At 43.9% G+C, this 23,622-nt stretch overlaps 1 protein-coding gene across 7 annotated transcripts in view; it reads right to left on the bottom strand.

Annotated features, from left to right (window-relative positions):
- The window catches only part of DIS3L2 (DIS3 like 3'-5' exoribonuclease 2), a 380,688-nt gene that overhangs the window by 116,784 nt on the left and 240,282 nt on the right, over positions 1-23,622 (bottom strand). For all 7 annotated transcript variants that reach the window (XM_077957889.1, XM_077957886.1, XM_077957885.1 and 4 more), the window contains one exon: positions 16,829-16,908. In XM_077957889.1, coding sequence (XP_077814015.1) covers positions 16,829-16,908 — 80 coding nt within the window. The remainder of the gene's footprint in view (positions 1-16,828; positions 16,909-23,622) is intronic.

Raw genomic sequence — 23,622 nt, 5'->3', positions numbered from 1 at the left:
AGTGCCCCAGATGAATGAAGAAGGCATGCATTTCCTTATGAGCTGACAGATCTACAGAATTTCCCATTTCTCTTCCCAGGTTCATTATCAAGGGCCCTACTACAAAAATAAGATTTGACTGAGATCAAGTACTTGAGTTGCCTGGGATCTGCTTGAGGTCAGAAAGCCCTCTGACATAAAATACTGCAAGAGGAAAAAATTCAGTGTTTCAAAATGGGATTAGAAATGACTTCACAAAGCTGGGTGCGGTGGCTCACGCCTGTAATCCCAGCACTTTGGGAAGCCAAGGTGGGCGGAAAACCTGAGGTCAGGAGTTCCAGAACCACCTGGCCAACATGGTGAAACCCCGTTTCTGCTAAAAATACAAAAATTAGTTGGGCACAGTGGCATGTGCCTGTAATCCCAGATAATCAGGAGGCTAAGGCGGGAGAATTGCTTGAACCCGGGAGGCAGAGGTTGCAGTGAGCCAAGATCACACCACCACACTTTAGCTTGAGTGACAGAGCAAGACTCCATCTCAAAAAAAAAAAAGCAATGACTTCCCATGGAAGAGGAATGTAGGAGGAACAGCATTCGAAGCACTGGGCATCATGAAGAAGTCAGAGACAAAACCCAGAAATGTATCCAAGCAGAAAACTGCCCTGAAGTAGAACTTTTCTTTTCTTTTTTTTTGAGACGGAGTTTCACTCTTGTCACCCAGGCTGGAGTACAGTGGCATGAATTCAGCTCACTGTAACCTCCACCTCCCAGGTTCAACCGATTCTCCCACCTCAGCCTCCCTCCTGAGTAGCTGGGATTACAGGTGCCCGCCATGCCCAGCTAATTTTTGTATTTTTAGTAGAGACGGGGTTTCACTATGTTGGCCAGGCTGGTCTCAAACTCCTGACCTCAGGTGATCCACCCGCCTCGGTCTCCCAAAGTGCTGGGATTACAGGCGTGAGCCATCGTGCCCAGCTGGAATTTTTTTCTTCCAAGATCTACTGACGAGTGATCAGGGTTCCCCTCTAAAATACAAAGCACAGATTTTACGCACAGTTTTTTTGTTAAATTAAATGGCGCACGTAGATCTTATTTTTAAGCTATGAATGTTTATGTTTCCAACAGCTAGCAGATTAAACTTTCCTAATTAAATGTGAGGTGCCTCCCATGGTACAGTCTTCAATTTTCAGCAAGGGCATCCTTTTGAAATGCAGCATTTCAGGATTCAGCTCACTGAAGTGGATGAAACAGGGAGACACATAACCTATGTGCTAAGAGTATATGTGGGGCTAACTCCAGGGGTTTAAACCTAGGTATTCTGTCTGAGGTAAATTAAATTCCAGAAAACCAAAGAAGGAATGAAATAGGGGAACAACAGCAAGACCACCTGCCGGAAAGTTCAGAATAGGACAACTCAAGGTGAGAAGAATGGTTGAAAGGAATGGTCCAGTCCTGAGGGGTAGGCATGCGCCAGGCAGAGGAGAACATAAAGGATATATGTGGATACACACATATCTGTCCGCTCGGGCCCTCCTTTGAGGCAGGACATAAGTGGAGCTTTCGTAAGTTCACACAGTGGAAGGCTGTGGTGAAGGTTGTGCTTGAAGACTGACTGACCTTAAAGCTATTTCTCCAACCAATGGCCTATCTGACACAGGCCTTGGATTCCATCTTTCTATACCTTGTCAACGGGGGGTTTGTGACGGCATGGGGTGTAAGGACAGAAAGGTCCGAGGTAAAGCACACTGTGCAAAGTTGGGGGTGGTGGACAGCACAATATAAAGGAATGGTTTCTTTCAATTAGCTCAGGATTGGATGCTGAGTATGTAGCAGGGAAGCTGCAAACTAGATCTCCTACTAAATGGTATAACCAGATGACCTCTGCTTCTGAAGTATGCAGGTCTTCCACTGCCAATGTAGTGCACTGGCGAGGGTCCTGATGTGGCTTGCAGAATAAGGCATGGGAATGCTGTACTCTCCCCTAAAAGGGATGAACGCCCCCTAACATTACTCTTCCTAGGAAGAAGGGGCAAGTCTTCAGAGGGGAAATGCAAAATGCAAGAAGTAGGCCCTTGGACCTCTTCCTAGACCTCTTAGTTTTAGGCTTTCAAAGGGCAGATGCTGAGGTGTGGGTTGCCAGGGTGATGCTCAGTGTGGGCACAGGTCAGGGTCCAGGTGGGCCTAGATTTGGGAGCAGTGGAAAGCAAGCCACTTTGTGGTGCTTTATGTTCTTCTCTGTTTATTTTCCTTTTGCTATCTTCCAATCTTTAGCAAACTCCTGTTTAAAAGTTACAGTCTAGATTCAATTGTGTATGAGGTGCGAGGCAACAGATTATGAGATCACACATAGACCAAGGTGGCAACAAGTGCCGCCTGCTCCAAAAGTGGGTGAGCAGACGTCCAAGGAGAGAATGCCCACATGGGGCAGCTGTCAGTCCCAGCTGGGAACCCTTTCTCTACTGCTAACCTTCAGGTATCTCGGTTTCTTTGATCAGACAAGGCAGTTTCTGTTTTGATGGTCTCCTGTAGTGCAGGCTTTCCAGCAATCCTTAGCTCACTGGTAGCCAGCAGGTCAGCATGTAGCATATTTCAAAGAGCTAAGTAGTTCTTGGATGGTCTGAGGAAAGTAGTAGGAGTAGAAACCCTAGGTCCTAAAGAAGAAGACACTCTGAATTCCATGTGAAAGGCAACAACAAAGGTAGAGTCACTATGAGAAGGTAGGTAACTTATCTTTAAGGCATTAATAGGGGACACAGCATCAAGGACATGCTGATTTATACCATGCATCTGGCCACTGCTCTTCGAGTAGAGGGTGAAAAAAGGCAACTTGATATTGCCAAACTTTAATTTTTGTTAATCTGTGTATGTGTAATAAGAAGTTTATTTAAAATTTCCAAATTAAAATGGAAAAATTTTCTATAATTATTTCTAATCTAGTTGCATTACAATCTAAGAACATGATCTGAATAATACCAACAATTTTTTGAAATAGGCTTAACAGTTTAATAGAGAATCAGTACTTACAAAAGTTTTCTGTGTGCTCTAAGAACAATGTGTATTCTCTAATTGCAAGTACTATATTCTAGATATGGCTATTACAGCAAACATCAGCTGTGCTATTCAAATTTTCTACAGTTACACTGAATTTCTGGTGTGTTTGAACTATCATTTCCTGAGAAAGGTATATTAAACTAACCCACCACGATGATGAATTTATCAATTTGTCCTTGTGTTTCCGTCAAGTATTGTCTTACATATTTTGAAGCCATATTATTTGTTAATATATGTTTAGAATTATTATATTTTCCCAACAAATTGACCCTTCTAATCATAATTTAGTGACTCTCTTTACATTTAGTAATGCCCTCCACCTTAAAATCTATTTGTGCTGAGTGCAGTGGCTCATGCTTGTAATCCCAACACTTTGGGAGGCTGAGGTGGGAGGATCACTTGAACCCAGGAGTTTGAGACCAGCCTGGGCAACACAGTGAGACCCTGTCTCTACAAAAAATAAAAATTAACCAGGCATGTTGGCACAGATCTATAGTCCCAGCTATTCGAGAGGCTGAGGTTGGGGGACAGCTTGAGCCTGGGAGGTCGAGGCTGCAGTGAGCCATCATCCCACCATTGCACTCCAGCCTGGGTGACAGAGTAGGACCCTCTTGAAAACAAAAAAAGAAACAAAACAAAACAAAAAAGTAGATTAAAGGTTACCAGGGCCTGTGGGGAGGAGGAATGAATAATTACTCCTTAATGGTTACAGGGTTTCCGTTTGGGATGATGAGAACGTTTTTTAAAAAAAGAGGTGTCTGCACAACATTGCGCATGTAAATAACGCCAACGATTTGTAAACTTTAAAATAATTTAAATAGCCAATTTTGTGTTACATATAGTTTATCACAATAAAAAAGTAATATGTCTTTACTCATCAGCCTTCTTTCTTGAAAGATAGTTTTGCTGTGCAAATAATTCTTAAGTTGAATGCTTTTTTTCTTTTTTTTCTCTCAGCAGGTATTTTTCCATTGCTTTCTGAGTTCCATTGATATTCTTGAGAAGTCAGCTACAGTCTATCTTTCTGGTTGATTTCCAGATCTTCTTTAAATATAATGTATCTAGGTGTGAACTCCATTTATTTATCCTGCTGAAGCTCCACTATATTTTATTTTTTTGAGATAGGGTCTCACTCTGTCTCTCAGGCTGCAGTATGCAGTGGCACAATCATAGCTCACTGTAACCTCAAACTACTAGGTTCAAGTGATCTTCCTGCCTCAGCGTCTCAAGAAGCTAGGACTGCAGGCTTGTACCACCATGCCCAGCTAATTTTTATTTTTTATACAGACAAGGTCTCAGTATGTTGCCCGGGCTGGTCTTGAACTCCTGGCCTCAAGCAATCCTCCTGCCTGGGCCTTCCAAAGTGCTTGGGATTACAGGCGTGAGCTACCATGCCTGGCCTAGAACTCTTAAAATTAGACTTTCTCATTCTATCCTCCATGTCTTCTAACCACTGTTTCATAATCCTGCTTGTCCCTTTGTGTTATACTTTGACTTTTTAAGATTTACCTTCCAATTCTCTAATTCTCTATTTACTGAGTCTAATTTTTAAACCAATTTGTTGAGTTTTAAATTTTACTTACTTTAGTTTATCACTTCTAGTTTTATTTAGTTCTTTTTTCAAATCTTTTAGTCATTTAATATCTTTTTTTCTAACTCATACTTTCAATTCACTCTTTAGTTTCTTTCAATATATTAAAATACTTATTTTATTGTCAATTATTCTAATATCTAAAGTCTTTGTGAATGTGATTCCAACATTTGTTTTTTTTCTGCTCTCACTCATGGTATCTTATTTCCTGTGGGTTTCATGATTTTTTAAGTGAGATAATATTTACTAGAACTGTATCGGTGGCAAATCTTTAAAGGTTTGATTGAGAGTTAATTCTTCCAGAAGAAATATGCTTTTGATTTTTCCAGCTTCTGGAAGTATTATCCACCTGGTGCCACTTTAAAATAAATATTTGGTTTGAAATGTTATAGACTGGCCAAGCGCAGTGGCTCATGCCTGTAATCCCAGCACTTTGGGAGGCCAAGGCGGGTGGATCACGAGGTCAGGAGTTCCAGACCAGCCTGGCCAAGATCGTGAAACCCCGTCTCTACTAAAAATACAAAAAAAATTAGCCAGGCGTGGTGGCATGCGCCTGTAATCCCAGCTACTCCGGAGGCTGAGGCAGAGAATTGCTTAAACCTGGAGGGGAAGAGGTTGCAGTGAGCCGAGATCGCGCCACTGCACTCCAGCCTGGGCGACAGAGCAAGACTCCGTCTCAAAAAAAAAAAAAAAAAAAAGAAAAGAAATGTTATACACTATGCAGGTAGTGTTAATTCAGGTCCTGAGCAAAATCTCTGGCCTACTAAGAATTGGACGACGCCATTAGGTAAGCTGCTTTCTTTAACACATGTACACTTCTTTGGTATATACGAAGTATACCTGTTCTTGTTTTATTCCTGGCCTCTATATATTTTCCATACTTTCTTACCAGTTCTGTCATACATTTTTTAAAAGTGCATCATTTTACAGAGTTTTAGTGAAGAAAGATTTTTTTCAGGATATCCATTCCACGGTATTACTGGAAATGTAAGTTCTATGCAAAATTTTATATAGCTACTATATATAGAAAGTCCATAGCTATCATGAAATCCTCAAAGGGCTTTGTGACCCTCAAGAGAATAAAACTACTGCCAACATTCTGTTTCAGCCATAGGCAAACTAAAATAACAGATTTACTCTGAAGTTTCACAGATCTCCAGGCAAGAGGAAACCCTACATATAAAGCTGACTTTCATTTTTAAACTGTCACCTGATTTCTGAACTGTCACCTGATTCCTGAATTCCAGTACCTTGGCGTTATCTCCATATACCAGCTTAACCACCCAACTACATTCCCAAGAGATAAAAAATAAAAACAAACTTTTTTTTTTTTTTTTTGAGATGAAGTCTTGTTCTGTCACCCAGGCTGGAGTGCAGTGGCGCAATCTTGGCTCACTGTAGCCTCCGCCTCCTGGGTTCAAGCGATTCTCCTGCCTCAGCCTCCCAAGTAGCTGGGATACAGGTATGTGCCAGCACACCCGGCTAATTTTGTATTTTTTAGTAGAGACAGGGTTTCACCATGTTGGCCTGGCTGGTCTCAAACTCTTGACATCAGGTGATCCACCTGCCTCAGCCTCCCAAAGTGCTGGGATTACAGGAATGAGCCACCGTGCCCAGTCTAAAAACAAACTTTCTAATTTCCAATGTCTTATCAACATGGCATTAAGATCTATCTGCTACCAAAGGAATACCTGGATTTTTACACTATCAAATTTCTATTTATTTTCCCTTTTTTTTGTAGATGGAGTCTCGCTCTGTCGCCCATGCTAGAGCGCAGTGGTGCGATCTTGGCTCACTGCAACCTACGCCTCCCGGGTTCAAGTGATTCTCCTGCCTCAGCCTCCTGAGGAGCTGGGATTACAGGCACGTGCCACCACACCCAGCTAATTTTCATATTTTTAGTAGACACGGGGTTTCACCATGTTGGTCAGGCTGGTCTTGAACTCCTGACCTGGTGATCTGCCCACCTCGGCCTCCCAAAGTCCTGGGATTACAGGCGTGATCCACCATGCCCAGCCCTCAAATTCCTATTTCTACTTCTCCCAACTTATAGGTGAGCACTGCGACTGAAGAGATACTTGGTGTTGATTTATTTATTTATGTTAGAGACACAGTCTCACTGTATTGCCCAGCCTGGAGTGCAGTGGCGCCATCTTGGCTCACTGCAGGCTTGAACCCCCAGGCTCAAGTGGTCTTCCCACCTCAGCCTCCCACGTGGCTAGGACTACAGATGTGCATCACTATGCCCAGCTATTAATTAATTGATTAATTAATTTTTCTGTAGAGACTGGGTTTTGCTATGTTGCTCAGGCTGGTCTTGAACTCTTGACCTTAAGTGATCCTCCTACCTTGGTCTCCCAAAATGCTAGGATTATAGGTGTAAGCTACTGCACCTAGCACTGTACTTGGTGTTTAAAAGGCATTTCTTAACTAGCAAGACTATTTGCCAATATAACTAAAGGGAAAAAAATTGGCATTTAGATCACAAATTTTGTTTTACTACCACGTTAGGGTTCATTCAGGAAGTTAATTTTATCAGAAAATTAGCACTTATTGAATTTGAAAATAGCAAGGATACAGGCAGGAGGGAAGTGGAGGAAATGACAAGATAAAATGAAGACATGAGTTGCTGCAGAAGCCTGTAGGGATGAAAAGAGAAGAGCAGTGCAGGCCACGCAAGACACTTGGCAAGGAAATAAGAAGAAGGAAGTGAGCCTCACATGGGCCAATTCACAGAGCTGGAGTAACAGCAGCATGAACATAAGATAAATCCAATGATCTTACAGGTACCACTGAGACATGACAGATGGATTGAAACACTTGAATGGAATAAGGGAAAAGTATGCCCAATTCCAAAGAAATTTTTTAGGAGAGAAAGTGGATCAGGTTTATATGTCAGGATATGAACCCACAGGCAACCCACAAAACTAAGGACAGAAGTACACAGAAATAAAGGGGCAAGGCAAGAACCAGAAAAAGGAGTGAAACACTGAAGGTATGCAATAAGTTGCCTGGCTAGATCTGACTAGACCAAACATTTTTAAAATGCAGGGCAGCAACCAGGAAGTAGAGATATCCAAGGTACTCAGGAAGTAGAGATATCCAAGGAACACCCTGCTCTTAGGAAATAAGCAAAAAAGAGAATTAAATCCAGAAGTAATGATGTTTATTGCTATATCCAAGACATGAAGAATACTTGCTGGTAGGATAAACAGAAACAATGCATTCTGCTAGGAGGAAAGGAAAGCTCTGCAGAGGTTTATGTTGTTCTTAGAAGGAGATTTCATCTGACAGAAGGAGGCAGGGAGGCAAGGCCTTGTAAGCAGAGGGAAAGGAGCAGGCAGAGGCCTGGAGGCAGGAAAGGGCACAGAAGATCAGCAGAGCCTGCAGTGACCAGCCCCCACTGTGCACCGGGAAGTGGGGTGGCAGGAGGGGAGACTGAGGGTTAATCTTAAAGGGCTTTGGTAACAAAGCTCTGCTAAAGAACTGCAGACCTAACCCATAGGTACAAGCAGGTTTTCAAGCAGAAAAGCTACATGATCTGGTCCTTGTGCATGCCACATAGGAAAGATAACTGGACAGCAAGGTGGATGGGAGACAGTGAGGAGGGAGGGAAATTACTGAAAAAACCATGACAACAGTCTGGAGAGGAAAAGGAATCAAATGTGGTTCCAGAATTACTTTGTAAAACTTTGATTAGACGCCAGCCGATTCTATCATAAAAGCAAGGGGCGGAGAAGAAACAGGCTCAGTGAGACCCTTGTCCTGCTGCCCCTCCAGCTCTCCCTGCCAGGAAACTCCCAAGTTTGGTCTTGAACTCCTAACCTCAAATGAGCCTCTCACCTCGGCCTCCCAAAGTGCTAGGATTACAGGTGTGAGCCACTGTGCCCGGCCTGAAACCTCCAAGTTTGGATCTCTGCAACCTCTGCTCCCACACCTGGGAGGCTAAGAATTACTGAAGAAAATCTTATTATTCTCCAGACTTTGTAGGATTCAAACCCAGACATACCTAAGCAGTGTTTGCCAATGCTTTGTCTGATGGATTCCTGGTCAGTTCCCGATCCTATCTGTGATGTGTGCGTGACATGGACATGTGTGTGTGTGCGCGCGTGTGTGTTCATCCGCGGTTCCTCGCTTATGACTCCTATAGCCCTTATTACAGTCTTTTGTTAAAACGTTGGGGAGCTTTAGGCCACTGAATCTCTCTGACTTTCTCCTGCCCTCCTTTCACCAGCTTCTTTTTCTCCCCAAGGCAGGATTCTAATCTTCCCCTCTTCCTATTAAAATGTTCTCTGACCTACCTTGTCTGATTGTGGGTTGGAAGACTTCCATTTCAAAGGGGGTCCTGCCCGATAACCTGGAAGAGGGAATGCTGCACAGAGAGGCCAAGAAGCATCTGGACAGGCCTTGCTGAGTTTCTCCACTCAGTCTGTCACTGAGATCAAACACTTTTTGCCCAATCACATTTCTACATGGGTGTCCACGCTTCAATCATGCCTATCGAATGAAGCCTCCATAAAAGGCCCAATAGGACAGGGGTTCAGAGAGGTTCTGGAGAGCTGAACACATGGAGGTGGCATGCCTGGGGAGGGCATGGAAGCTCCACATCCCTTCCCCCATACCTCACCCTAGGCAACCGTTTATCTGTATCCTTTGCAATATCTTTTATAATAAACCACTAAACCTAAGGGTTTCCCTGAGTTTTCTGTGAGCCACTCTAGCAAATTAATGAAACTCAAGGAGGGGGTTGCAGGATCCCAAACTTAGAGCTGGTCAGACAGAATCACAAGTAAACCAACCTGGAGCCTGCGACTGGCATCAGAAGCATGAGGCAGTCTTGTGGGATCAGGAGCTCAATCTTTGGGATCTGATGCTATCTCCAGGCAGAGAATATCAGAACTGAATTGGAGGACACCCTCTGGCATATGCTGCAGAACTAATTGCTTGCTTTGTGTATGGCAAAAAAGCACCCAAGTATTTGGTCATAGCAGTCTTCTGTGTTGATTGTTGCAGGGTGGCAGCAGGGGAAAGGCAGTTTGCGTTGTTTTTTTCCACTCAGACTATCTCCTTCACCACTCCGTCAGCCCTCTCAGCAGCGTTCGGCTTTCTACTTCACAGTGGAAGCGGATATGGCCAGGTGTGATCCCTCATTAGCAGGGGCCCATCAACTATGTCTTGCCTCTCTGTCTCATAGAAAGAGGTGTTCTGGCTGGGCATGGCGGCTCACGCCTTTAATCCCAGCACTTTGGGAGGCTGAGGGAGGCAGATCACAAAGTCAGGAGTTTGAGATCAGCCTGGCCAATACGGTGAAACCCTGTCTCTACTAAAAATACAAAAATTAATTGGGCATGGTGGCGTGCACCTGTAGTCCCAGCTACTCGGGAGGCTGAGGAAAGAGAATCACTTTAACCCAGGAGGTGGAGGTTACAGTGAGCCAAGATTGTGCCACTGTACTCCAGCCTGGGCAACAGAGCGAGATTCCATCCAAAAAGAGAGGAGAGGGGAGGGGCGGAGAGGGGAGGGGAGAGGAGGGACGGGAGGAGAGGGGAGGGGATGGAGGAACGGGAGGAGAGGGGAGGGGAGGGGCGTTCTTCCTCTGCCTTGGCCTTGCCTTCCACTTATGCTCTGATTCATCTCCTACCTTCTTCTTCAAGATCCTGCAAAACAATCAACTCTCCTCATGCCTGTGTTTTCAACTTTTCCTTCTCTGTCATCTCCTAGCTCTCAACATAAACATATCAAATATCTTCCATCTTAAAAGCAAAGAAAAAAGCCACCTTTGACCTATGTTAGTTAGCAAGTGATGAGTGGTGAGAAAAAAAAAAATGGAAAGGTGGCTAGGTGAGAGGGGTGGAATCAGAGGCAAAATGGCTAGGGAAGGCTTCACTGAGAAGGCGACCAATCAAACCTGAAAGGAAGTGAGAAATCAGCCACGTGGCTTTGCAGGGAAAGGGGAAACCAGGCACAGGGGACACCAAGTGCAAAGACTGCAGAGCATGAAAGGAGGGGCACTGATGCCTGAAGGGCTGGGCAGTGAAAGGTGAGTTAAACAGGCGACTGGAGAAGAAAAGCCCACATTTAGAACCAAGAGCAGGGAGGGTCCTTTGAGTCCAAGGAAGAGTGGGTGAATTTCAAGGAGGAAGAGCAGACTAAAGAGCCAAGTGCTGTAGAGATGCTTAGTGAACTGAGGCTGGGGCAACCTGTTGCAGCCAGCATTCTGAAGCCACGCTGCAAATGGGATAAGGAATACACGGGAAGTGAGAAAGCAATAGCAAGTAAAGACAACTCTTCCAAGGTGTCCTGACAGACACAAGTGAAAGTTCTGGAGCTGGAGCAGAGTACAGGAAGGTTTTATAGGATGAGGGAGACTTCAGTTGGTACAGCAAGAGGAGGAAGCAGGGCAAAGGGAAATGTAAAGGGGCTGGGGTGAATGACTGCTGGGGAGAAGTCTTCCCAGAGGTGAGAAAAGAGCCCAGGAAGAGGCCTGGCCTGGCTGCTAGAGACATGCATGAACCTTTTCACTCAGAAGCTCCAGGACTCTCAGGTTTCCTGTTTCTTCCCAGTAGCAGGTCCAGTGACTTCATCTCAGCCCTTTGCTCTTTAAAACAACTACCACCCCATCCTATCCCTCAGGCTTTCTAGCTAAAGCCTGGGCACACAGGGGGACACAAGAATTTCTAGCTCCTACTTCCTCACTGCCTCCAAAGGTGATCAGTCAATACAGGAAATTCTCAGCAGGTGACAAACATAACCATTTGGGGAGCCAGAGAGTTTATTAGGAAGTCTCTGAAATCCTTACAGGCACTGCTCCTAGACTCTCACTCTATTCCCTTATTGCTATGGGCTCCCAGGAACAGAGCTGTCTGCTCCATCCTCCCCCAAAAAAGCCATGCAACCAGGCAGGCTGCAGAGACAATCCAGGCAGGCAGACTGGTGCTTCCTTGAGCACAGTAGGTAATATGCATCCCAGAGGCCCCTTAGGCTGGATGCTGTTCTAACTTAACCAAGTATTTTCTATGCAGATAGTGGGACAGACCCTTCTTTTTTTGAGTCAGATGGCTGCACTCTGTGGGGATGGGAAATGTGAGCGGGCAGCGGAGCAGAGGGCTGTGCACCTGGGGCTGTAGTTTCATGGTTCAGAGAGGAAAGCAGCAAGGAGGAGAGATGGACATGAGGGATGTGACTATGATATCCAGCTAGGCATTCCATAAAGACCTCTGCTAAATTGTGGTTAAGGTGTATAAACTCCAATTTCCAGAAAGCCTCAAGGATAAGTGGATATGTTTATTTCTTCTCATTCACTTATTCCCTCACTCCTTTTCCCCCAGTGGTTTTTGGTATGTCCACAAAGTTGTGCAACTATCAACTATCTAATTCCAGAACATTTTCGTCACCCAAAAAGAAACTGAAACCCATTAACCATCATTCCCCCTTCCCATTCATTCATTTCTAAGGCCTGGCTAGGGTAACCCTGTAAGTTCAACAGCAGAGCGCACATTAGAGAATACAACTTCAGAGAAACAAGATGCTGGAGAAGTGAAGTTCAATTTCCTGCAGGATCTGCTGGGAGCCTGAATCAATGAAAAGCTGAATAAAGGTCCTAGCTGGTCAGGCTGACAATTTTCCCTCAGAGACTAAGGCAAAGCCACAATGCTTGATTAATTGAAGAGAATGGGTAGCTGTTACTCTGAACCCAGTCCTGCCCAATAAGGAGGAACTGGCAAGAAGAGCGCAGGCCCTAATAGCCAGGGAGGCGAAGTCTGGATACAGGCAGCCATGAACTTCAGACTTCATAAAAGCAGAAATGACTCCATGACATGGGAGATGGGCTCACACCTCATCATCCACTGGACCCCAAAGAATATTTAGGATGCTAAGTTGAGAATTTTTGACTCAGAAGACACATGATAACTGTTATCTAGTAACTGACAGGTTGTCAAACGAGACATTAGATTTGTTCTATAGGGCCCCAAGAGGCATAAATGGGACTAATGAGTGGAAAATTACAGGAAGAGAGCAGTGTTTCAGATCATTACAGGGAAGGATTTCCTAACAGTCAAGCCATCTTAAGGCAGAATGAATTGCCTCTAAGGTAGAAAGTTCAAATGCAATCTAGACATTCCATAAGTGGATGCGGTGGAGGTAATTCAAAAACCAGAGGGTGATCTGACAACTGTGGCATTCCCACACTTGAGCGTTGAGGTCAGCTGTGAGGTAGGCTGCAAGTGACCTGGCACGATAATAAAACACTGAGGCGCACGATTACTGTCTCCAGATTCTGGATTATCACTATAATGCCACTCCTATTCACTTATATCACTAAACATTTTCTTGAACAAAGGTGAAAAAACTCTACATTGCTGGGTAATGCTCATGGGAGTGTTCTCCTGAAGTGTGTTTTCAGGCTAAGAAAAGTGGAGAATTACCAGGTTGGATGACTCATAGAATCCCTTCCAAGCTGAGATTTCACGAAGATAGGTGGCACCCTCTCCTCCGCCTGCAACCTAATTATGATCTACTGGTAGATAGGTGGTCACTGCGATTTGTTGAATTGATCACTGGAGTGCCTCACCTGATAGACACTGCTAACAAGTCCTGGAGTACATCTGAACTCTACCAAAAAGGAAAGTGAGGACCAGGTATGTCCTGGTCAGAGTACATCTGAACTCTACCAAAAGGGAAAGTGAGGACCAGGTATGTTACATCTGTCTGCTTTTCACAGAGTGGTCATTCAGATAATTTTAATGAAACCAAAGGAAAGTTAAACTTTACAGTTTCTTTAAAACAAACAAACAAACAAAACAAAACTACAGATGATATAAATAGGCCAAGAAAACACTATTTGTTTTTTGAAACTTTAACATTTTTCCCCCTAAGCAAGAATTGACATGAACTGGTAACTACCTCAACTTGAACTTAGCCAATCTCACCCCAATCCAAACTGGAAATGACTTTCCCTTTTCAACTCCTTGGATAAATGGCCCTGGCAGAAACTGTTGTCACAAAGGCCAACTGTAGAAGTGCCACCGTAAAACTGTTTGCTGACCAACTCAGGCCTTTTCGGAGTCTTCCCTGACTCCTTTTCCATGTCGTTTCTCTGCTGCTCTGCCAAACTGCTCCTCTGGAACGACAGAGAAACTAAGTGGATGGAAGGTGTCTGGTCACCTGGTGCAGCAGGCTACTGAGCGGCCTGTGATTTCTGGCACCTCATAATATTTTTGTATTACACAATTTTTTTCATTATAAAACTATTATTGCCACATTATAAAAATTTGGAAACTAAAGAAAGGAAAAAAAAATCTCTTATGATCCCATTATTCAAATAAAATCACTGCATTTTGGTGCATTGCTTCCTCTCCTCCAGGGCTCTTTGTATATAGTTCCATGGGCTGCGTCTAATTAGCTTATTTATACATACCTCAGCTCTTCTACAAAGAATTTGCAGCAACTAACATAAGTATCATCAGACGGACAACTCCACGCCAACATACTCTCTCCCAAACCAGCTTGTACTCCTGATTCCCATTTCTAACTTATGGGTTCCATCTCCCAGTCATCCAGGTTGAAACCTTGGCACCATCTTGGACTCTTCTCCCTCAACCCCAGTATTCATTTCCATAGATTCTTCTGTCATTATCCCTTTCTCACATCTGTCCTTCCCACTCCAACCCCCCTATTGATTTTGCTACCATCTAGTCCAAGTCCGTAACTATTGCAATGTTTCTCTGACTCATTTTCCAGCCTCTAGTTTCTCTCCTTTTCCTTGAAGTGCTAAATTATTTTCCTCTTTTTGAATGCTCTCTTGCTGAACAACATCTGCTTGCCTTTCCATTGTCTAACAAACAAAAAACACTATTTGGTCTGAAAATTTGTCCCCAAATCTGTCCCCAGTCTATATTTCCTACCATATCTTTGACCACTTCCTCTAAGAAACCTCTGCTGACACACTTGTACCCTAGACATAAAATTGCAGTGTATGCAGTGAGTAGGGTAGGACATGTGCCAGCTCCCTGGAATCCCTGCAAGGTGCAGCGTTCCAGGCCAGCTGAGACAGAGGAACAGGTAGTAGATGTATCCTTCTGCTATTATCAACTATGAAACTGGACAAAACAAAGGAAGCAATTCTGTCCAAGCATTACACAAACAGTAGAGGTGTGAACCTAGAGGGAAGGAAAATATGAGGCATTTTTCACACTGTGGCTTAGGGAAGTGGCATCTACATACCGAGCAGGTATGCCTAAGCCTCTGCATGCAACAGAGATTGCTAAGAATATAAGAAATCAAGCCAGTACTTGCCTTTTGAAGTAGGCTGCTTGAATTTTGGATTTTAAAAAGATATAATTTCTCTAAAATTTCCAGGGGACCTTTTCTCTTGTTATGCTTTATCTTTCTTTATTGAGGCTGGGCACAGTGGCTTGTGCTTGTAATCCCATGGTGGCTCGTGCTTTGGGAGGCCAAGGCAGGAAGACTGCTTGAGCTTGGGAGTTCAAGGCTGCAATGAGCCACTGAATTCCAGCCTGGGCGACAGAGTGAGACCCTGTCTCTAAAAATCGATTAATTAATTAATTTTTAAAAAAGAAAATACTGAGCAATCTTGCCCATAGTTTCAAGGAAGATAAAAACAGGAGATATGAACATCTTTGCAATGTTTTAAAAGACTAGGCCACTAGGCCATCAGTGCTTGGTAGCAGACTGAAACTGCAACGGTGGATATCCACATTGGGCAAATGTCAAAGGCCATGTTAGTGCCAAGATCATCTGTGAGGATGACCAAAGCCAAAGCAGTCACCCAGAAGCCACCCTAGAGAGGGGCAAGAAATAGGTAAAAACTAGAAGCAGCACATCTGCGGTATTAGAAAAGGGATTGCGGGTGCTGGGCATGGTGGTTGATGCCTGTGATTCCAGAACTTTGGGAAGCTGAGGTGGATGGATCACTTGAGCCCAGGAGTTCAAGACCAGCCTGGGCAACATGGTGAAACCCCATCTCTACCATAAATACAAAATATTAGCCAGGCTTGGTGGCGCACATCTGTAGTCTCAGCTACTTGAGAGGCTGAGGTGGGATGATCACCTGAGCTTGGGAGATTGAGGCTGCAGTGAGCCATGATCATGCTACTACACTCCAGCCTGGGCAAAAGAGTGAGACTCTGTCGAGAAGAGGAGGGGAGGGCAATGGAGGGGAGGGGGAGGGGAGGATTGGTAGGGTTCACTTTTCTCACATCCTACATTTTTCCTTTGAGAGTCAATTGCTGCATTCCCTTCCTCCAGCTATAATTTCCAAAGACAACTAGCCTCAATCCTACTTTTACCTGCTCAGTAACATCCCAGAAGAATGTTTAAAGAGCCCCTATCAGTTTGCCTTTCTCAGCTTGCTGGACAGATGAAAACCTACTGGGAGTAGCCCAGGCTTCTCCAGCTCAGCCCTAGAGAGGCAGTTCTCAGGGTTCCTGCTACCCAACTGGAAGCATGACTTTGAAGAGTACCCTTTCAATCACGTTATTTGGTGTTAAATTCAGGTAAAGAACCCTATGTCTCTCCCAAGCAGAGCCCTTAGGAACTTTCTTTCTGTGATACCTTACGCCAACACTGGAACTATCTGAAGGGCCAAGGCTTGCAATTCATTCTTTTGCACTCACTGTTGCCCCTTCTGAGGCCCAAGAAGAGTCTAGTGAGAGAATATTTCTCATTCTCACCCTCACCAACGTCACCACAGGAACACAATCTTTTTTTTTTCTTTCTTTCTTTTTTTGAGACGAGTCTCACTCTGTCGCCCAGGCTGGAGTGCAGTGGCGCGATCTCAGCTCACCGCAAGCTCCACCTCCCGGGTTCACGCCATTCTCCTGCCTCAGCCTTCCCAGCAGCTGGGACTACAGGCACCCACCACCACGCCTGGCTAATTTTTTTGTATTTTTAGTAGAGATGGTTTCACCGTGTTAGCCAGGATGGTCTCGATCTCCTGACCTTGTGATCCGCCCGCCTCGGCCTCCCAAAGTGCTGGAATTACAGGCATGAGCCACCGCGCCCAGCCCAGGAGCACAACCTTAAGGTCACATAGTTGTAAAGGCTCAGAGGCCTGTGGCAAGTTCAGGCACAAAGCAAACCTAGCCTTGCATAGTATGCTGCTTAGGGAGCGCAGGGCAGCCAGGCAAACCACACAGGCATGCAGACTGCCTGCTGCCCAGGATGCTATAGAAATTTCCATCCTACCATCAGCGAGTGGCTTGCAGGAGAGGGCGTCATCGAGGTCTCGGGCGGTTGATGGGTCAATGGTGAAGATACAGTCTTTTCTAGGAAAGATTGAAGAAACAATTAGCAATGCCACAAATAATAGCAACTTTGCCCCATCATAGTACAGCTTTAAAGAACAGTGAATTTTGTATATGTGCTCTGTTAGGGAAAGTGAAAAATAACTTCTATGAGAATGAGATCTTTAGTTAAATGTGAGACTGGGAAGAGACAAATGGGTGAGTGATTTTCTCTTCCTCTGTGTGAACTGGCACCTACTTCTCCTTCACCCCAAGCCAGAAGAGATGTGAGTGGGTGAAAATGAGGCTGCTTCCATGAACGAGGCTTCTCAAGAAGAGTTGGCCGACAAGAGCGGCAAGTTACTTTGGTAAATTATTCTTCAATTTACAACTTTGGTAAAATATCCTTCTCCAGTGTCTGATGGGAAGCTGTCCTTTAAGGACCTCTATGAAGATAATTTACTGTTCATTCTCCTATAGTGAAAAAAATGGGGGTATGCCAAAGAATAAGTCATCTGACATGCGATACAGGGGGATGAGACCCAACAATAAGCTTTGCAAAAAAACTGGGCCGTACAGTTAACCATAAAATAAGCCTACCTGGAAGTAGCACAAATCACAGTCTGTTTCCACAGAATAATTATATACTACAACCAAGCTTATACTAAGTTCACCATTTTATCCTTGCCCGGTATCCTTACGAACACTGCACTCTTAACCTGTGAAACTCTCATTCTGTTTATAGTTTCCCATATAGCATGCCTGACTCAACCCACCCATTTCCACCATGTAAACACCTAAAGATTTTGGCAGCAGCTGTCCTTGGCTCTCCATACCTCTGGCCTTTCCTGCCTGGGCACTGCCTGGAGATTGGGGTATTCTGCAGCAACTGCCCTTCTGCCTCCATGCCACACTCTCTAGTCAGTGCTCACTGCTTCCTAGGTTCTTCCTCCACTCCAACCAGTACTAGCAGTGCACTGCCACCATTTCTCTGTCTTTTGCTGATTCATCAACACTGATGATGTCCATACTTGTACCAACCATGATAAGACAGGCTTAGTTCTTAAAGACTTCTTTCCTGGTGTTGCTCCTCTGTTCAAAACTTCCTTGGCAGGAGTGAGCTATGATTGGGCCACTGCACTCCAGCCTGGACAACAGAGCGAGACCCTGTCTTCAGAGGCTGCCAAGCTGCTCTCGTGCTGGCCTGCCACAAGCTCTCGGGGCCTTTCTCTGTCTCAGTCTTAACTGTCCACTTACCCTACTCCTAATTACTCCCAACAGCCCTCTCTAATCCTAACCACAATACTTTGATCCTAAGAGAGTATTAATTATAAGATACACCATCAATTCTGTAATAGCTTTTGAAGAAATAAAAACCCCACCACATTAAATATATACATTAATTTTAAGACATTTTAGAATTTCAAAAATGTCAAATGTTTAAAAAATAATAACCTTGTTTGGATGGCTCACTGCAGCCTCAACCTCTTGAGCTCAAATGATCCTCCCACCTCAGACTCTCAAGCAACTGACAGTATAGGTGCATGCCACCATACTGGAGTAGTTTTAAAACTTTTTGTAGAAACAGGATCTCACTCTGTTCCCCAGGCTGGTCTCAAACTCCTGGCTTCAAGGGATCCTCTCAATTTGGCCTCCCAAAGTGCTGGGATTATAGGTGTGAGCTACCATGCCCAACCCAAAAAGTAATCTTAAATGGTAAATGGACAACCAGACTATGGTACACTCCCAAAATGGAACAGTAATTAGCAACAAAAATTAACAAATTATTCATAAATCTAACAGCCTGGATGAATCTCAAAGGTATTGAACTGAGTGAAAAGAGCCACTCTCAAAAAGAAAACAAAGCACTTTGGGAGGCCAACGTGGGCAGATCACCTGAGGTCGGGGGTTCAAAACCAGACTGGCCAACATGATGAAACCCCGTTTCTATTAAAAATACAAAAATTAGCTGGGCATGGTGGCATACGCCTGTAGTCCCAGCTACTCAGGAGACTAAGGCAGAAAAATTGTTTGAACCCGGGAGGCGGAGGTTGCAGTAAGCCAAGATTATGCCACTACATTCCAGCCTGGGCAAGAGAGAGAGACTCAGTCTCAAAAACAAAAAAAAAGGGGGGGGTGGGAAGAGGGGAGGGGAGAAGAAGAGGAGAGGAGAAGAGGAGAACAGAACGAAATGGAAGGAAAACAGAGAAAAGACAGAGAGCAGATCAGTGATTGCCAGAGCTAGGAAAGGGATGCTTGTATGGGGGCAGCAGAGGGACTGGAACTAAATCTATACATGTCTTAAAATTCACAGAATTTTACATACAGCAAAAGGAGGTCAATTTTATTGTTTACTATTTTTTAAAAAAATTAATGTGACTTTCAAATCAAGAAAAGTAAAACATATATGTTAAATATTCATAGGGTTGATCGACAGGTGCTAGATTTATGGATTAATTTTTTTCCCTTTAATGTGTACTTTTTCATATTTTTAAAATTTTTCAATGCAATTGAATATTACTTTTGTAAATGGAAAAAATAAAAACTGTAGAGAATCTTCCTCAATCAAAAAACAATTGATCAGATATGTATTATTGTTTGTACATAGATTTAGCTATCTTGTAACATTTGTTACAAGATGCATTTGGCTTAATATAGTTAATGGCTTCAAGATTACAGATCTGGTAAAAACTGTGTCCCCACTGGATGCTAAGACAATAGGGCAGGGAAAGCTGGGTGCCATTCAGGTGGAGGGAACAAGAGCATTTAGAGTGCAGATCCCGGAAAGTGTGGTTAATCAGGAGACCCACTCTCCCACTAAATATTTCGAGGAGAGTCACACACAGTGTAGGGAACATGAAGGTTCAAGCCTCAAGATATACAGAAGTAATTCTGGTTCCACTATATAAAAGAGGTTGTAAGCAAGAGTGCCAGAGGAGAAGAGAAACACTGATCTCCTGGAACGTGTGCTCCAAGGGCTGTGTTCCCAGAGCCTTGAACAGAGGCCGCACCTCAGACATGTTTGCTGAATGAACAGATGGATGGCAATAGGAAGTGCCCAGGAGGTGAAATCAGACCTGGCACCACAGCAATGGGCTGTAATTGATGAGGATCTTGAACTTGGCTCACAAGGTAAAGAAGGAAGTATCCACTTCTGTCTCCTTTTGGTATCTCCCATAAAACCTAACCAAATGTTTTATATACACTGAGTACTCAATAAAAAGGACTTGTATAACTGAAACTAAAAAGTCAGACATGGTAGTAGGAATGTTTGGTTCCTCTTCTTTCATCATAATGACATCATAAAAGCCAAAAAAATGTTCCCCTAGTCAAAATCAAAAAGAACTCCATTAGCTTGGTTGCAGGTGGGAAACCATATTTACTAGATTACTTGGAGGGTTGACTAGGAAGTTTTATTTTCTTAAAATTAAATGTCTCTCTGGGTGCTTTGAGACTTTCATTTCTATCGATCCGGTGCATTAATGATAATGCCCATTAAGACATTTCCAGCCTGAAGTTGATTCAACCATATGTGACCGTGTAAGATAAACAGTGTAAGACTGTTTATCAGTTTGTAAATGTCTTCTTTGGGAGCACCCACAACTGCTTTCTAAGGAAAATCCTCGACTAGCCTGTAAGGACTCAAACCAACTCTCTATTACCTTTAACACTTTTTAATCTGCTCTTAAACCAGAAACATAAAAGTCTAAATTAAAATGGAACCTGACAAACAGTACTCAGGAAGGCTTGCTTGCTGGAAAGGTAAGCCATCCAAACATTATTCCTGATCAGGAATTGGCAAACCATATTACACTGGTCAAATCTGGCCTGCCACTTGTTTGTGAATGACCTACAAGATGAGAACAGTTTTAATATGTTTAAATGACTAAAAAATAAAAAATCAAAAGGAGAATACTATTCTGTGACGCAAAAATGATAGTGGAAATTCAAATTGCACTACTCACAAATAAAGCTTTATCGTACATAGCCACACTTTTTCTATACAATGGCAGTGCTGACTAGCTGTGACAGACAGCTGTTTTAGTTGTGCCTAGAATATTTGCTATGTGACCCTTCGCAGGAAGTTTGCTGACCCCTGTTTTAGATCAATGTTTCTGAATGTGCCAATTAAGTGTTTTATTTTTTTTAAAAAAAGGTCTTGTGATTAAATCAGTTTGGGAAATACCGGGCTGATTTCTTAATTGTAGGGCTTCAAGGAGCCTTTAATATGCCAGTATCAATAGTTCTTGCCCAACCCATTTGCTCCTGGCACTTCTCTGTGGGACAGCATCTCCCAGAACCAAGATTCCTCAAGGGAGCACCTTTGGAGATGCGAAGAACTGCACTGAAACACCCTGCACAGGCCTCCCATGGTGCCCTCGTCCTACTTGGGGCTTTGCCACCAAGGCTACCCCAAGGGACACTGCAAGAAGTCAACCAAATGACTATGCTATCACTGCAGGGAAGCAGGGAGAACAAGGGCCCATTTGACCATGCAGTATCCTTTTATAGAGTGCACTTACGGGGAAAGTTGATGCAGTATAAGGAAACACTCTTCTCGTGACAATCTGTATCTTACAGACACACAAATTTTATCCTTGATGGTTTCCCTTTTTATGCTATATGAACTGTCTGCTGTACAAAATAAAATAAATAAACTTTAAAAAGCTTTCCTTTTTGCTTTGGCTGCTAGGAAACTCAGAAAACCTTCCTAACTTGCCTCTAGGAGATTTTATTTATAGTTTGCACTTTGTGAACTAACCCTTATTCTGGCTGTGCCTAATTTTCCTACTCACGTGTTCCTTTTGCCTCATTTCCTAATTTTTAAAAAACACTTGCTGGGCACAGTGGCTCATGGCTGTATTCCAGCACTTTGGGAGGCCGTGGTGGGCAGACTGCTTGAGCCCAAGAGTTCAAGACCAGCCTGGGCAACATGGTGAAACCCTGTTTCTAAAACAAATACAAAAATTAGCCGTTGTGGTGGCATGAGCATATAGACCCAGCGACTCAGGAGAAGTAGGTGAGTACTCCTGAGCAGTAGGAGTAGTCTACTATTACTTCCAGTTAGTAGTAGAAGTAGGAGAATCGCTTGAGTCTGGGAGACAGAAGTTGCAATAAGCTGAGATCACGCCACTGCACTCTAACCTGGGTGATAGAGCAAGACTCTGTCTCCAAAAACAACACCAAAATTCACTGCATTTTACACATATATGTGTGTGTGCGTATATATATATGTGTGTGTGTGTGTGTGCGGGTGTGTGTATATATATACACACAGATATATATATATATCTGTAAACTGCCTTCAAATATTTTTGGATAAAAGCAGGGTATAACTAAATACATATGTATATTGAGGGATTACAACATTCCAGAATCATGTGTTGAGAGGATGCTGGAAGAAAGAAAGATGCAGCCTAGACTACTTAGAGAATGAACCTCTCGACAGTAAAACTCAGAGGGCTCTCAGAAAGCATTTGTACTGTAGCAGCAGACTCCAAGCTTGCTCTCTCACTATGGAAAATTGGGAGAAGCAAAGGAACGGTGAGTGACCCTGACAAACCCCAGTCCTCAGTGCTGAGAGCCAGTGATTTAATCTGTTGTCATCACCGCAATTACGAGCCTACCACGATGTGTTGCATGAGGGCTCCTTCTGCTTACAAGCCGCAGTGGCTAGGAGCTGCTGGCCTCAGCACTTGGGAGCCCAGCCCCGTGCGGTGGGGTTGAGGGTGATGGGGGTGGTGCACCATGCAGCTGTTACACTCGGTTAACATGCTTGGGATTTTACTGGCTCCTTTTCTGGAAGACTTTGGTCTCACAACCTGCAGGGAGCAGCCTGGCCTGCCAGCTTTTAGAACCTGTGAGACCAAATATTTAAAGAGTTCCGCAACAATGGTTAGAAAGAAGCTAACCCTGACCCGCAGAAAATAAAGTGCCAGGTGGGGGAGGGAAAGAATGAGACTCCAGTTCATGAGGCTGCAGAATTCCAATTCAGAGCAACGTTATGTAACCAAAATTTCTGAAGGCACGTGACTGAAGGGCTTAGGAGAACTTTTTAAAGAGACAGAAAACTTCTAAGACTGTGTTTTACCCAAAGCCATTGGTCTGGGAATTAACACGTGAAGAGTAAGTAAAAGTCTTCTATAATCCCTTAAGACCTCGCCAAGAACCCTAGGAAATAACAAAAGCTTAGAAATAATTTCTGTTCCTTTGTCATTTACACTCTTCCTCTGACCCTGTACCCTCAGGTTCCTCAAGGTATTCACATCTCTACCTCCTTTAAGCTGGAAGAAGCTGTCTAGTCGCCACAGCAACATTTACTCACCACTTCGTCATTATTCACCTCACTGGATTTTGGCCATGGCCCCTACCACATCACAGAAACTGTTCTCCCTAAGGTTGCAGATGCTGCCAGATTAAGCATCTTAAAGCATGCATTGGTCAAAAACCTTCATCAACTCCTTACCGAGAGAAATAGAAAGTCAGTTTAGTATTTAAAGCCCTTCATGACCCAGCCCCAATCTGTACTTTTCCAGTTAGACTGCACGCTCCCCCATGTCCCTCGTGTGCTAAATTCTTCTCTATACCCTCTGCTTTCTGAAGTGTTGTTTGTGCTGTTCCTATACTGGGCTACTTATTCCACCAATCTCCAATGTCTAAGATAGCTTGCAGTTAAAGGCCTGGCTGCAATGCCAGCTTTTTTTCCAGTAAACCCTCACAGCCCCACAGAATGGAAGCCACCTCTCCCCCATCTGC

This window comes from Macaca mulatta, chromosome 12 (assembly GCF_049350105.2).
Source record: "Macaca mulatta isolate MMU2019108-1 chromosome 12, T2T-MMU8v2.0, whole genome shotgun sequence".
Taxonomy (NCBI): Eukaryota; Metazoa; Chordata; class Mammalia; order Primates; family Cercopithecidae; genus Macaca; species Macaca mulatta.
Note: the sequence above shows the minus strand (reverse complement) of the source record. Positions and strands in the feature narration are given on the sequence as shown.